At 48.0% G+C, this 13,717-nt stretch overlaps 1 protein-coding gene, 4 non-coding genes and 3 pseudogenes across 5 annotated transcripts; all 8 read right to left on the bottom strand.

The window, feature by feature from the left end:
• Positions 1-108: 108 nt before the first annotated feature.
• LOC112078675 (uncharacterized) lies at positions 109-2,416 on the bottom strand. The gene has a single exon (XM_024144831.2). It carries the CDS (start codon positions 2,054-2,056, stop codon positions 560-562), a length of 1,497 nt encoding a protein of 498 aa, XP_024000599.1. The 5' UTR covers positions 2,057-2,416; the 3' UTR covers positions 109-559.
• A 2,463-nt stretch (positions 2,417-4,879) lies between these two features.
• Positions 4,880-5,002, bottom strand: LOC112078678 (U5 spliceosomal RNA; annotated as a pseudogene).
• Positions 5,003-5,385: 383 nt separating this feature from the next.
• LOC112078676 (U2 spliceosomal RNA) lies at positions 5,386-5,575 on the bottom strand. The gene has a single exon (XR_002895750.1). It is a non-coding gene; the product is annotated as a U2 spliceosomal RNA (small nuclear RNA).
• A 392-nt stretch (positions 5,576-5,967) lies between these two features.
• Positions 5,968-6,082, bottom strand: LOC112078682 (U5 spliceosomal RNA). Its single transcript, XR_002895753.1, has one exon. It is a non-coding gene; the product is annotated as a U5 spliceosomal RNA (small nuclear RNA).
• Positions 6,083-6,480: 398 nt separating this feature from the next.
• On the bottom strand, positions 6,481-6,672 carry LOC112078679 (U2 spliceosomal RNA). Its single transcript, XR_002895752.1, has one exon. It is a non-coding gene; the product is annotated as a U2 spliceosomal RNA (small nuclear RNA).
• Positions 6,673-7,072: 400 nt separating this feature from the next.
• LOC112078677 (U5 spliceosomal RNA) lies at positions 7,073-7,188 on the bottom strand. Its single transcript, XR_002895751.1, has one exon. It is a non-coding gene; the product is annotated as a U5 spliceosomal RNA (small nuclear RNA).
• A 380-nt stretch (positions 7,189-7,568) lies between these two features.
• Positions 7,569-7,746, bottom strand: LOC112078681 (U2 spliceosomal RNA; annotated as a pseudogene).
• Positions 7,747-9,944: 2,198 nt separating this feature from the next.
• Positions 9,945-10,120, bottom strand: LOC112078680 (U2 spliceosomal RNA; annotated as a pseudogene).
• Between the last annotated feature and the right edge of the window lie 3,597 nt (positions 10,121-13,717).

The following is a 13,717-nucleotide window of genomic DNA, read 5'->3' as shown; positions in this document are numbered from 1 at the left end:
ATGCGTGGAGCGGACGGAGCAAGCCCCATTTCCGACTCCCTGTTCGAAAAATCCATTTAATATGTAGTCCCCCGATGGGGGACGTATCAGATATTGCACAGATTTTTTTCTTTTGGAAAAGTTTTATTAGCACATTTCCTTTAAAACAGCTCATACATTTTTTTTTTAACATCATTTCATACACATAAAAACGGCAATCAGGCGTAAAACACAGCATTTGAACATTACATTTAAATTTGTTAAAAAGTACATGTTGTTAAAACCAATGAAAACAACCATGAATAAAAGTACTTTTCTTGTAAAAACATCAAATCTGTAAAAGCCATTTAAAATGTGTACGAATGATTTAACAAAGGTAAAACATTTTTAAGACATGAAAAACATGTTAAAAAGCTGTCTTCGGTCCCTTGTACAGGAGCAGGGTGAGTCCTTATCAAACTCGCCTCATCCTGCTCCTCTGAATAAGCCACCGTCCCRTCCTTCGGGGCCCAGAGGAGATCCCTCCCCTAGGCGCTTCGCCCTAGGCGCCGCAGCGCTGTCAGGCCGTGGCCGCCGGGACCTAGGGTGTTGTGGGGGACCCTTCACTTGGGGTCGAGGCCCCCTTCCTTCTGTACCACCCCAGGGCTTCCGTGGCTACAATGGCCACTGCCTGGGGTGTGGTCTCTACACTTTTAGCTACCAGCAGGTTACGGGAGGACCACAGGGCGTCCTTCAGAAACGTGAGGGTGGGCCAGAGCTTGGTGAAGGCCTTCGATGGAATAGGCTTTCGGCCCACCCCGTACAGTACGAGCTGAGGCGTTAGGTCCTCCCCTGCTGGCAGACACGGAGTGATCAGGGGGCCTGTTTCCTTCCACAGGTCCCTGGCGGCTCTGCACTCACAGAGCAGGTGCCTCACCGACTCCTCTTGGCCGCAGCCTGGTCGGGTGCATGCGGATGTTCTCGCCATGCCCCGTGAGTGCATAACGGCCCTGACCGGGAGGATCTCGTGGGCGACCATCCAGGACAGGTCCCGGTGCCAATTCAGGAGAGCAGGATGGGCCACRTTACGCCAAACCGTTGTGGGCTCGCCTATARMAAGCCCGCGTACTGGACACACTGGTTCCCGATCCTGCACAAGAGAGAGAAGAGAGCGGTGTTTAGTTAAAACTGTGACTGCTTCTTTTTCCAGTTTAAAATGTCTTAAAAATTTCTGGAGCTGGGCGTAGTGAGTGGGGAGCAGGAAAGAGACTGGGGCTCGCAGGTCGACTGGGATCAGCCCCAGAGTCCTGAGGTAAGATCCCAGCCAGAACCGTGCGAGGGCCTGGGTCTTGTTGKTGACCGGGGAGGTGGCAAGAGTCAGATGTAGCGCTGTGTAGCGGCTGCCCAGGAACAAGTAGAGGTCAGGCAAGCCTTTCCCCCCCTTGGACCTGGGCCTCTTGACCACCTCCCTCCTCAGCCTCTCCCACTTGCTTCCCCACAGGAAGTARAAAAGCATCCGCTCCAGGGCTAAAAGACTCCTKCGTGGGGGGATAAAAACAGAACTGATTAATAAAAGCMCAGGTAAAATCACAGCTTTAATGATTAAAACCTTGCCCTCAAAAGTCAGCTGTCGTAGTCCCCAAAAACCCAGTCTCTGTCTTACTGTCCCTAAAATCCCGGTCCAGTTGCCACTACCTCCTCCCTCCCTGTCAAATCTTACCCCCAATACCCTTATGTCCGTYGTTTTGACCGTCAGTGGTAGTCTGGTCAAGTCTGGGTCTGCCCATGGTCCAAAAAATTGGGCCTCGGTCTTGTCTCTGTTCAGTCTCGCCCCAGAGGCTCGTCCGTACCAGTCGGTCCTGTCCAGGGTCCTGTCGATGGATAAAAGGTCGGTACATAAAATGTTGACGTCGTCCATGTAAAAAACGCACTTGGCGGTCATCCCCCCACTCCCCGGGATACCCACCCCACTGATCCGTTGGTCCCTTCTCAAGACCTGTGCCAGTGGTTCAATGCAGGCCACGAACAGAAGGGGAGATAATGGACAGCCCTGACGGACGCCGCAGTGTAACTCCCACCGCTTTTGACAGATGCCCATTTACGAGGATTTTGCTGGTAATGTCCCGTACAGCAGTCCCACCCAAGCTAAAAACCTGTCCGGGAAACCCATTTTTTTGCAGTACCTTAAAGAGGTACTGGTGCGAGACCCGATCAAAGGCCTTTTTCAAAATCTAAATTTAGGACTACAAGCCGCATGTTTCTGTCTCTCGCATAACAGATGGCATCTCGGATCAGTATCAGGCTGTCCGTGATCTTCCTTCCGGGRATGGCACAGGTTTGGTCCGGGTGGATCACCTCCCCTAAAACAGAAGACATTCTGAGTGTTAAAACYTTGGTAAAAAGTTTACAATCAAAGTTTAAAAGGGTAATCGGTCTCCAGTTCTTCAGGTCMGTCCTGTCGTTTTTCTTATATAAAAGAGTCACAATCCCCACTCTAAAACKGTCAGGTAGTCTGTCAAGGTGTTCAAAGTCCGTAAAAACAGTCAGAAGTTCGTCGGCTAAAACATCCCAAAAGGTCAGATAAAACTCCAAAGGGAGGCCGTCCTCCCCCGGTGATTTACCCCTCTTAAAATGATTCAGTCCTTTGTCGATTTCTGTCCTCGTCAGGTCTTTTGTCAGGTCGTCTGTGTTGGGTAGGGTCTTGTCGATGTAGGTTAAAATGTCCCCCATCGTCTCTTCGCATACCTCTTTTACCCCAAACAGTTCCCCATAAAAATCCTYGACTACTTCTTTTATTCCCTCTGTATCTGTTTTTAAAACCCCATCTTTATCTTTTAAACCCGTCATTAWCCTACCCTTACTAACAATTTTCTTTAAAAAGTACCTGGTGCACTTCTCCCCCTCTTCTAATTCCCTTTCTTTACTTCTTAAAATAACCCCCTTGCTTTTCTGTTCTGCTAAAAATACCATTTCCTTCTTTACTTCTTGGTTAAAATCAAGGCCCTGTTGGCATAAATTAAAATACATTTCCAGTCGCTTTTGCAGTCCCACCATGCGTCGATCTTTTTCTACTTTTTTTCTTTCCTATCTCTCTAAAGAAGGTCCTTGTCTTTCCCTTCACCATTTCCCACCACTGTGCTCGTGTGTCAAAGAAGTCCTGTAGCGTCTGCCACTGGCTGAACTGCTCCCGGTACTGACTAACTACTCTATCATCTTCTAAAAGGGAGCAGTTCAATTTCCAGGGCCCTCTTCCCACAGTCACACCCGAAGTTAGTGAAAGGGTGCACGTCAGCATTACGTGATCTGAGAAGAAAGCAGGGGTTATTCTAGCATCAGTTGGGGGACAGTCCCGGGTAAACAGATAATCAATGCGAGAGGCTCTGGTGCCGTCAACACTGGTCCAGGTGAAGCCCTCCTCTCTTGGATGCAGGGTTTTAAAACAGTCAGTCAGTTTAAAATCCCTGCACAGCCCTTGCAATAAAACACTTGACCTGTCTACCTTAAAATCCTCTCCTGCCCCTCTCCTGTCTGCTCTACTTAAAACACAATTAAAATCCCCACCCACCACTAGAGGATCCCTCCCTAGCATGTGGGACTGCAGGTCTTCTAAAAGTGCGCACCGGTCATGTTTATCATTAAAACCATACACATTTAGCACATTAAAATCCCTCCCCATAAAAGTACAATTGGCTAAAAGAGCACGCCCGCCTACCACCACCTGTGGGATCTTGATTAAAATGGCAACACCGTCGTTCTTGTTAAAATTGGAACCACTCCAAATGGAGGGCCTGTGCTGCCACTTATCCTCCCATTTCCTGTAAGAAGATAAAAAGGGTAGACCACACTCCTGTAATAAAAACACATCWGAGTTAAACCTTTCTAAAAAGGATAAAACCGACTGTGCTCTTGTTGCTGTTTTTACACTCCTCACATTTATAGTGGTGATTTTAAAAGCCATAAAAGGGGTGAGTAAAAACAGTGCTAAAAGAAAAGGCATTGAACAGTTAAAAGAGGGTTACTTTTCTTGTGATTTCTCTCTCTCCCTCCGGGGTAAAGGGGGTTGGAAGGGAGAGGAGGTTAAAACRGGACTTAAAAAGGAGACTTGATTGGGGGAGTTGGAGGGGAAGGTTCTGGGTTCTTCCTCCCCCTGGGAGCTCTCCCACTCCACCTTTCCCTTTTTTCCTTCACCCTGTTTGGGGTCAGAGAGCTCCTCAGCATTTCTTTTACGTGGAGGGAGGTGTTCCTCCAGAATCTCCCCCCCCTCTCCCGTATCTCCTGACACCGTCTCCATGGTGCTTTCCGACACCGTCCCTATAATGTCTGACCCACTTGGGGAGTTTTGGCTAAAAATCTCTCCAGAACCGTCTTTCTCGGCCCTTTCTCCTTCAGGGGTCACCTTAGTCTGGGGCAGGGGGATTGGGGTGGGGAGGGCTTCGTCCTCTCCTCCCACTTCTTCCACCACTGCACCTTCCGCGCCCTCTACTACGGGCACCGCCTCCACCAACTACACTGAATCTGAGCAAAAGGCCGAGAAGCGATAACCCACAAATGGACCCCCTGCGCCCGCCGGGCACCCGGGGTTCTCGGCAGACTTTGGGCGGTTTGGCAAAAGGTGGGCTCCTCTCACACCGACCCCCACCCACCAACCTTCCCTGCGATCAGACGACAGACAGACGAAGACAGACAGACAGACAGACAGAACCAGAAGACAGACAGAACAGAAATGCGGGTGGTTTTTTTTATGTTGTTTTTTTTTAAAGTCGCCAATGCGTCTTTAAGTCACTAGCTCTTTGAACTCAATTGCCCTTAGCGACAACTTGGAGTGGAAAATAGCACCGGTCAGTCCGATTGAAGTCAAAAAGTCTCGGCGGTGGGTGGGCGTCATCATCTCTGTCAATTTCTTGAAAAACAAGATATACCGGGCTCTGCCAGAAGCAAAAGCCCTTCAAAAATACTTGGAACTCATAAGTGTTCCTCGTCTCACGGAAGTCTTTAGTAAAAGGCGAAAAGGCTTGTGGCGTAATGAAGAGAAAAACCAGAGTCGTATGGAAGTCAGAGGTCGGGTTCCGAGGCATACTCTGTGCACTACTAGGCTGGGACCTCGCGGGTGGGTGGTCGGTCCACCCAACCCACTCTGCCAGATTGTGTGGGTAAAAAAGTCACAGACAGACAGACAGACAGACAGACTCACTCACTCACTTTCACTCACTCACTCACTCACTCACTCACTCATCACTCACTCACTACTCCTGACCAACGTTTTTTTTTTTTTTTTTTTTTTTGTAAAATGGCGGAAACGGGGGAACCCACGAAGAGCGCTTCGCCCTACTTTCCACTTTGGGATGTTTTTCTTTCTTTTCTTTCCTTTTCTTCTTCTGCCAGCTGTTTACACAGCTTTGTGTATTTTCTTTCTTGACAACGGGAGAAATGTGTTGCACCGTTCCGGAGGTACTGCAATACGCGGTCGATGCGTGGAGCGGACGGAGCAAGCCCCATTTCCGACTCCCTGTTCGAAAAATCCATTTAATATGTAGTTCCCCCATGGGGGACGTATCAGATATTAAACTGATAAGAACAGATACTACACTTGATCTGAGCCAAAAGGCCGAGAAGCGATAACCCACAAATGACCCCTGCGCCCGCGGGGCACCCGGGTTCTCGGCAGACTTTGCGGTTTTGGCAAAAGGTGGCTCTCCCCACCCACCCACCCACCCACCCACCCCACCCACCCAACCAACCTTTCCCTGGCGACAGACAGACAGACAGACAGACAGACAGACGACACAGACAGACAGACAGACAGACAGACAGAAAATGCGGGTGTTTTTTTTTGTTGTTTTTTTTAAGTCGCCAATGCGTCTTTAAAGTCACTAGCTCTTTGAACTCAATTGCCCTTGAGCGACAACTTGGAGTGGAAAATACACCGGTCAGGTCCGATTGAAGTCAAAAAGTCTCGGCGGTGGGGCGTCATCATCTCTGTCAATTTCTCTCTGAAAACAAGATATACCGGGCTCTGCAGAAGCAAAGCCCTTCCAAAAATACTTGGAACTCTAAGTGTTCCTCTCCACGGAAGTCTTTAGTAAAAGGCGAAAGGCTTGTTGCGTAATGAGAGAAACCAGAGTCGTATGGAAGTCAGAGGTCGGGTTCCGAGGCATCTCTGTGCACTACTAGGGCTGGGACCTCGCGGGTGGGTGGTCGTCACCCAACCCAACTCTGCAAACTTTGTGTGGGTAAAAAGTCACAGACAGACAGACAGACAGACAGACTCACTCACTCACTCATCACTCACTCACTCACTTCACTCACTCACTCATCACTCACTATCCTGACGAACGTTTTTTTTTTTTTTATTTTTTTTAAGTAAAATGGCGGGAAACGGGGGAACCCACGAAAAGCGCTTCGCCCTACTTCCACTTTGGGTGTTTTTTTCTTTCCTTTCTTTCCTTTTCTTCTTCTGCCAGCTGTTTACACAGGCTTTGTGTATTTTCTTTCCTTGACAACGGAAATTGACGCTCAAACGTGATTGGTTGCACCGTTCCGCAGAGTACTGCATACCGGGTCGATGCGTGGGAGCGGACGGAGCAAGCCCATTTCCGACTCCCTGGTTCGAAAAATCCATTTAATATGTAGTCCCCCGATGGGGGACGTATCAGATATTAACTGATAAGAACAGACTACTACACTTGATCTGCAGCCAAAAGGCCGAGAAGCGATAACCCACAAATGGAACCCCTGCGCCCGCGCGGGCACCCGGGGTTCTCGGCAGACTTTGGCGGTTTGGCAAAAGGTGGCTCCTCCCACCCACCCACCACCAACCCACCCACCCACCCACCCAACCAAACCTTTCCCTGGCGACAGACAGACAGACAGACAGACAGACAGACAGACAGACAGACAGACAGACAGACAGACAAAGAAATGCGGGTGTTTTTTTTTGTTGGTTTTTTTTAGTCGCCAATATGCGTCTTTAGATCACTAGCTCTTTTGAACCTCAAATTGCCCTTAGCGACAACTTGGAGTGGAAAATACACCGGTCAGTCCGATTGAAGTCACAAAAAGTCTCGGCGGTGTGGGCGTCATCATCTGTCAATTTCTCTTGAAACAAGATATACCGGGCTCTGCCAGAAGCAAAGCCCTTCCAAAATAACTTGAACTTCATAAGTGTTCTCTCCACGGAAGTCTTTAGTAAAGGCGAAAGGCTTGTGCGTAATGAAGAGAAACGCAGAGTCGTATGGAAGTCAGAGGTCGGGTCCGAGGCACTCTGTGCACTCTAGGCGGGACTCGGTGGGTGGTCGGCCCCAACCACTCTGCACCTTTGTGTGGGGTAAAAAGTCAACAGACAGACAGACAGACAGACAGACTCACTCCCACTCACTCACTCAACTCACTACACTCACTCACTCACTCACTCACTCATCACTATCCTGACCAACGTTTTTTTTTTTTTTTTTTTTTTTTTTTTAGTAAAATGGCGGGAAAACGGGGGAACCCACGAAAAGCGCTTCGCCTACCCTTCACTTTGTGGTGTTTTTTCTTTCCTTTTCTTTCCTTTTCTTCTCTGCCAGCTGTTTACACACTTTGTGTATTTTCTTTCCTTGACAACGGGAGAAATGTGTTGCACCGTTCCCGGAGGTACGCAATACCCGGGTCGATGCGTGGAGCGACGGAGCAAGCCCCATTTCCGATCCCTGTTCGAAAAATCCATTTAATATGTAGTCCCCCGATGGGGGACGTATCAGATATTAAACTGATAAGAACAGATTTTTTTTTATTTTTTGGAAAAGTTTTTATTGACACATTCCCTTTAAAAACAGCTCATATACATTTTTTTAACATCATTGATACACATAAAAACGGCAATAAAAGCAATAAAACACAAACATTTTGAAAGTTAAACATTTAAATTGGGTAAAAAAGTCACATGTTTGTGTTAAAAACAATGAAAACACAACACAAATATAAAGTACTTTTCCTTAGTAAAACATCAATCTGTAAAAGCCATTTAAAATGTTGTACTAATGATTTACAAAGGTAAAAAGTTTTAAGACTGAAGGAAACATGTTAAGAAGTCCACTTTGTAAAAAACTGGTCTTCCGGTCCTTTGCAGCAGGTGCGCCGGCTCTGAGCGGTTACCTTATACAAAGGCACGCCTCATTTGGCTTTCCTCTGGATACAACTATAGCCGTTCCTGTTGCATAATGGTCCTGCTTCGGGAGGCCCAGAGGAGATCCCCTCTCCCCTAGGCGCATCGCCCTAGGCGCCGCAGCGCCTGTCCAGGCGCCAGCTGGCGCCTGGTAGGAGCACGACTAGGGGTAAGAGAGGTTGCTGGCCGACTACGGTCCAGGCCCTAACATCGCTACTGGGGTCCGTAGGCCCCTTTCCCTGGGGCTTATGTCATCCGTACACCCCAGGGCTTCCGTGGCTACATAGCCCTGCCTGGGGGGTGGTCTTCTACGTTTTACGCTACCAGCAGTTACGGGGTAGACACAGGGCGTCCCTTCAGGCACGTGAGGGTGGCGCAGAGTCTTGGTGAAGGCCTTCGATGGAATGGGCTTCGGCCACCCCGTAAGCACGAGCTCGAGGCGTTAGGTCCTCCCCTGCTGGCAGACAGCGATATCAGGGGGCCCGCTTCCATTCCACAGGTCCTGGCGGCTCGTGCATCACAGAAGGCAGGTGCCTCACCGACGCCTCTTGGCCGCCAGCCTGGTCGGGGGCACGCGGATGTTCTTCGCCATGCCCCGGTGAGTGCATGACGGCCCTGACCGGAGGATCCGTGGCGACCATCCAGGGACAGGTCCCGTGCCGATTCAGGAGAGGCAGATGGGCCACATCGCCAAACCGTTGTGGGCTCGCCTATAGCAGCCGCGTGACTGGACACACTGGGTTCCCGATCCTGCAAACAAGAGAGAGAAGAAGCGCGGTGTTTTGAGTTAAACACCCGTGACATGCTTCCTTTTTCCAGTTAAATGTCTTAAAAATTTTCTGGAGCTGGGCGTAGTGGCAGTGGGGAGCAGGCAGAGACTGGGCTCGCAGGTCGATCTGGATCACCCCAGTCCCTGAGGTAAGATCCAGCCAGAAACGTGCGAGGGCCTGGGTCTTGTGGTGTTGACCGGTGGAGGTGGCAAGAGTGGAGATGTAAACGCTGTGTAGGCGCTGCCCAGGAACAAGTAGAGGTCAGGCAAGCCTTTCCCCCCTTGGACTGTGCCTCTTACCTCCATCCCTCCTCAGCTCGCCCCACTTGCTTTCCCACAGGAATAGAAAAGCACACCGCTCCAGGGCTAAAAGACTCCCTTCTTGGGGGATAAAAACAGACTGATTAATAAAACAACAAGGTAAAATCAGCAGCTTTAATGATTAAAAACCTTGCCCTAAAATCAGCTGTCGTAGTCCCCAAAAACCGCAGTCTCTGTCTTACCTGTCCCTAAATCCCGGTCCAGTTGCCAACTACCTCCTCCCTTCCTGTCATAATTTTAACCCCAATACCCTTATGCGTTGTTTTTGACCGTCAGTGGTAGTCTGGTCAAGTCTGGGTCTGCCCATGGCCACAAAATTGGGCGCTTCGGTCTTGTCTCTTTCAGTCTCGCCACAGAGGCTCGTCCGTACAAGTCGGTCCTGCCAGGGTCCTGTCGATGGATAAAAGGGTCGGTACATAAAATGTTGACGTCGTCCATGTAAAAAACGCACTTGGCGGTCATCCCCCCACTCCCCGGGATACCCACCCCACTGATCCGTTGGTCCCTTCTCAAGACCTGTGCCAGTGGTTCAATGCAGGCCCCGAACAGAAGGGGAGATAATGGACAGCCTGACGGACGCCGCAGTGTTACTCCCACTGTTTTTGACAGATGCCCATTTACGAGGATTTTGCTGGTATGTCCCCGTACAGCAGTCCCACCCAAGCAAAAACCTGTCCGGGAAACCCATTTTTTTGCAGTACCTTAAAGAGGTACTGGTGGGCGAGACCCGATGAAAGGCCTTTTTCAAATATCGTGTGTTGCACCGTTCCCGGAGGTACTGCAATACCGGGTCGATGCGTGGAGCGGACGGAGCAAGCCCCATTTCCGACTCCCTGTTCGAAAAATCCATTTAATATGTAGTCCCCCGATGGGGGACGTATCAGATATTAAACTGATAAGAACAGATTTTTTTTTTTTATAAAATATATTTATTACCTTCAAAACCAAACAAAAATTCCAATCTTACATATCTTCTCTAACCATCAACAAAAAATTCCTCAACCTACTAAACAATATCCAAAACCAAAAATCCGGGGAGTATCTTCCCTCCCCATCTCACCTACAAACTACACAACCACCCCATTCCCCCAAAAAATCACAAGTCCATCTCCCGGCGCCTGCCCCACACTCATGTTCATCTCCTCACCCAGACTACTGACCGGGGACCCCACGTCCCCCAACAAATAGCCTGTACCTCCCTCTAATGCCCTACCCAGTGCCATCACCTGGCGTTCCAGCTCCTCCAGAGGTGTGAAAGAAGAAGAAGAAGGAGAGGGAGCCCACGAAGGTCCTGCCACTTCTCTCCCTCCACCCCCCTCCTTCACCGGCCCTTCACCTCTATCCTCTTCCTCAACATTCCAAGGAGTTCCTTTTTCTGTCCCATGTCCAATTCCTCCACTTCTACTTCCTTCCCCTTCTCTCCCTCTGTCCCGACCACCTCCCCTTCCATCTCGACCAGCAGTCCTTCTGTCCCRGCCACCTCTCCTTCTGTCCCGGCCACCTCTCCTTCTGTCCCGGCCCTCTTCTCTCTCTGGCTCCTTTGGTGCAGTTCCTTCCCCTCTGCCACCACCTTCTTCCTGCTCCTCTCCTCTTCTACCCCCATCCCCTGCTCTCGCTCCCCCCCCAGCTGCAGATGCGTATGACCTCTGCCTAGCGGGGCAGTCCCGCCACAGGTGTGCTACTGAGCCACACCCACACAGCTCCTCGCCTCGTGCTCACCAGATCCACAGTATCTGCATTTCTGAGCTTTGCACGAGGCTTGGATATGGCCATAGGCCATACAATGCCTGCAATACGGGGGCTGACGTGCATAATACAACGTCCCCCTGTCAGCCCCCAGGGAGAACATCGCTGGAGGATGGAGGTAACTTCCCACGCCCTTTGGGTCTTCCCTAAGGAGCGCCTGGTAGCTTCTTCTCCCCGTCCAAAACCCGAGAGAGTCCCTGAGGAGCCTTGCTGAGGAGATGTTATCCATAAATCTCCCCAGGAAGGCCCTCACATCCTCGTCCTTTACATGTGGGTTGTACATGTTAAGTCACAACTCTAAAGTTCCTCTTCGACAAACTTGTCACCAAATAGTGACTCATAGGCCTTTCCTTCTCCACCTCTCTCGCCTTCTGCATTATCTCCTCGTGTTTTTCCTCCGTATAGAAGGAAACCTCATATGCTACCTCCAATGGGTTCTCCTGAAGACAAAAAACTTCTTTAACTTCTCTGGGATATGTGGGACGTYAACGTCCCACTTGGCCAAAACCAGTAAAAATGCAGAGCRCCAAATTCAAATAAATTACTATAAAAATCAAACTTTCATGAAATCACACATGAAAGACACCAAATTAAAGCTACACTTGTTGTTAATCCAGCCAACATGTCTGATTTCAAAAAGGATTTACAGCGAAAGCACACCAAACGATTGTTAGGTCAGTACACAGCCATTTTTCCAGCCAAAGAGAGGAGTAACAAAAAGCAGAAATAGAGATAAAATGAATCACTAACCTTTGATGATCTTCATGCAGAATACACTCATAGGACTTCATGTTACACAATACATGTATGTTTTGTCGGTAAAGTTCATATTTATATCTCAAAAATCTGAGTTTAGGCTGCCTCACTTGGCCAAAAGCCAGATAAAATGCAGAGCGCCATATTCATATAAATTACTATAAATCAAACTTTCATTAAATCACACATGAAAGATACAAAATTAAAGCTACACTGGTTGTGAATCCAGCCAACATGTCAGAATTCAAATAGCAGGATCGTTTGCTTTCGCCGAAAAGCCTATCTGAGGGTAGCACCATAGTAAACAAAGAGAGAGAAGCATATTTCAACCCTGCAGGCACGACACAAACGCAGAAATAAAAATATAATCATGCCTTACCTTTGACGAGCTTCTGTTGTTGGCACTCCAATATGTCCCATAAACATCACAAATGGTCCTTTTGTTCGATTAATTCCGTCGATATATATCCAAAATGTCACTTTATTTGGCGCGTTTGATCCAGAAAAAACACCGGTTCCAAATTGTGAAAAACATGTGATCTACAAAATATCTCAAAAGATACCTGTAAACTTTGCCAAAACATTTCAAACTACTTTTGTAATACAACGTTAGGTATTTTTTAACGTAAATAATCGATAAAATTGAAGACGGGATGATCTGTGTTCAATCCAGGATTAAAACAAACTGCCTTTTGGTCATGCGCCTCTAACAAACAGGACACAACAAGTGACCCTGATTCAAAATGGCCGTACTTCTTCATTACACAAAGGAAAAACCCTCAACCAATTTCTAAAGACTGTTGACATCCAGTGGAAGCGGTAGGAACTGCAAGAAGGTCAATTAGAAATCTGGATTCCCAATGAAAATTAATTGAAAAGAGAGTGACCGCAAAAAAAATAATATCTGAATTGTTTGTCCTCTGGGTTTCAACTGTTAAATAAGTTATGTTATACACACAGACATGATTCAAACAGTTTTAGGAACTTCAGAGTGTTTTCTATCCAAATCTACTAATAATACAATATGCATATCTTATCTTCTGGGGATGGGTAGCTGGCAGTTGAATTTGGGTATGCTTTTTATCCAAACGTGAAAATGCTGCCCCCTATCCTAGAGAAGTTAACCTTGATTAGTCATAAATCAAGTGTGTGAGGGCTGTGCTGGAACAAAATCCTAAATAGGCTATACAACTCCAGAAGTTGGAGAACCCTGCTCTACTTGGCTTAGGTCCTCACATCTAGGACTGGGACTTACATACATTGTCAACAGGTGCATGGACTCTGGCCAATCAATGGCTTTGATTAATAAATAAAGTAGTAGACACCACACCAATTAAGGACTAGGATGGAAGACAGCTTGTTACATTGTAGTTCTCAGAATGCTTAGGTCAATGTTAAGTTGTTGTGTTCTAAGAACTTTGAGGTGATGATTTTTCAAGGAGCACACAAATAAGGGAACAGTAAACCCATTAATTAAGAGAAGGGAACAGAGAGTTATTATGGGTGAAAGGGGACAGAGTGTTATTAACTTCTTATGGCTGGGAATTTTGCGCCCTGCACCCTTTGAATTTGGCGCCCTGCACTTTCACTGGCTGTTGTCATATCGATCCCGTTAATGGGATCGCAGCCATAAGAAATTTTAACAGAACCGATTAAAGGGATTTTATGTAAGAAAATGACTCCAGACTGGGCAGCCATGGCTGGCACAGAGTGGACAAAGTGCCACATTTCAACAGGCGTTTTTGTCTGTCAGTGGGGAATGACCGAGCACAACAAATTCTAGTGCCAGAGTAAATGACGCCTCTTGTCTTTGGGAGGTGACCTCKGTGGCCAATTACAGATTAAGCTAATACGCCGGGTGACATGCCTATTTTAATGGATGGAATGTTTCGTTAGTACGCTGTTTGACACTGGAGATCAAACGCCTATTACAATCACAATGCCCATACACTGGCTTATGTAAATGCATTCTCATGCACTAGCCCTCTGTCAACCCTGATCCATATTAGCTTTGTGTTTATAAA

This window comes from Salvelinus sp. IW2-2015, unplaced genomic scaffold (genome assembly GCF_002910315.2).
Source record: "Salvelinus sp. IW2-2015 unplaced genomic scaffold, ASM291031v2 Un_scaffold6070, whole genome shotgun sequence".
NCBI classification, from domain to species: domain Eukaryota; kingdom Metazoa; phylum Chordata; class Actinopteri; order Salmoniformes; family Salmonidae; genus Salvelinus; species Salvelinus sp. IW2-2015.
Note: the sequence above shows the minus strand (reverse complement) of the source record. Positions and strands in the feature narration are given on the sequence as shown.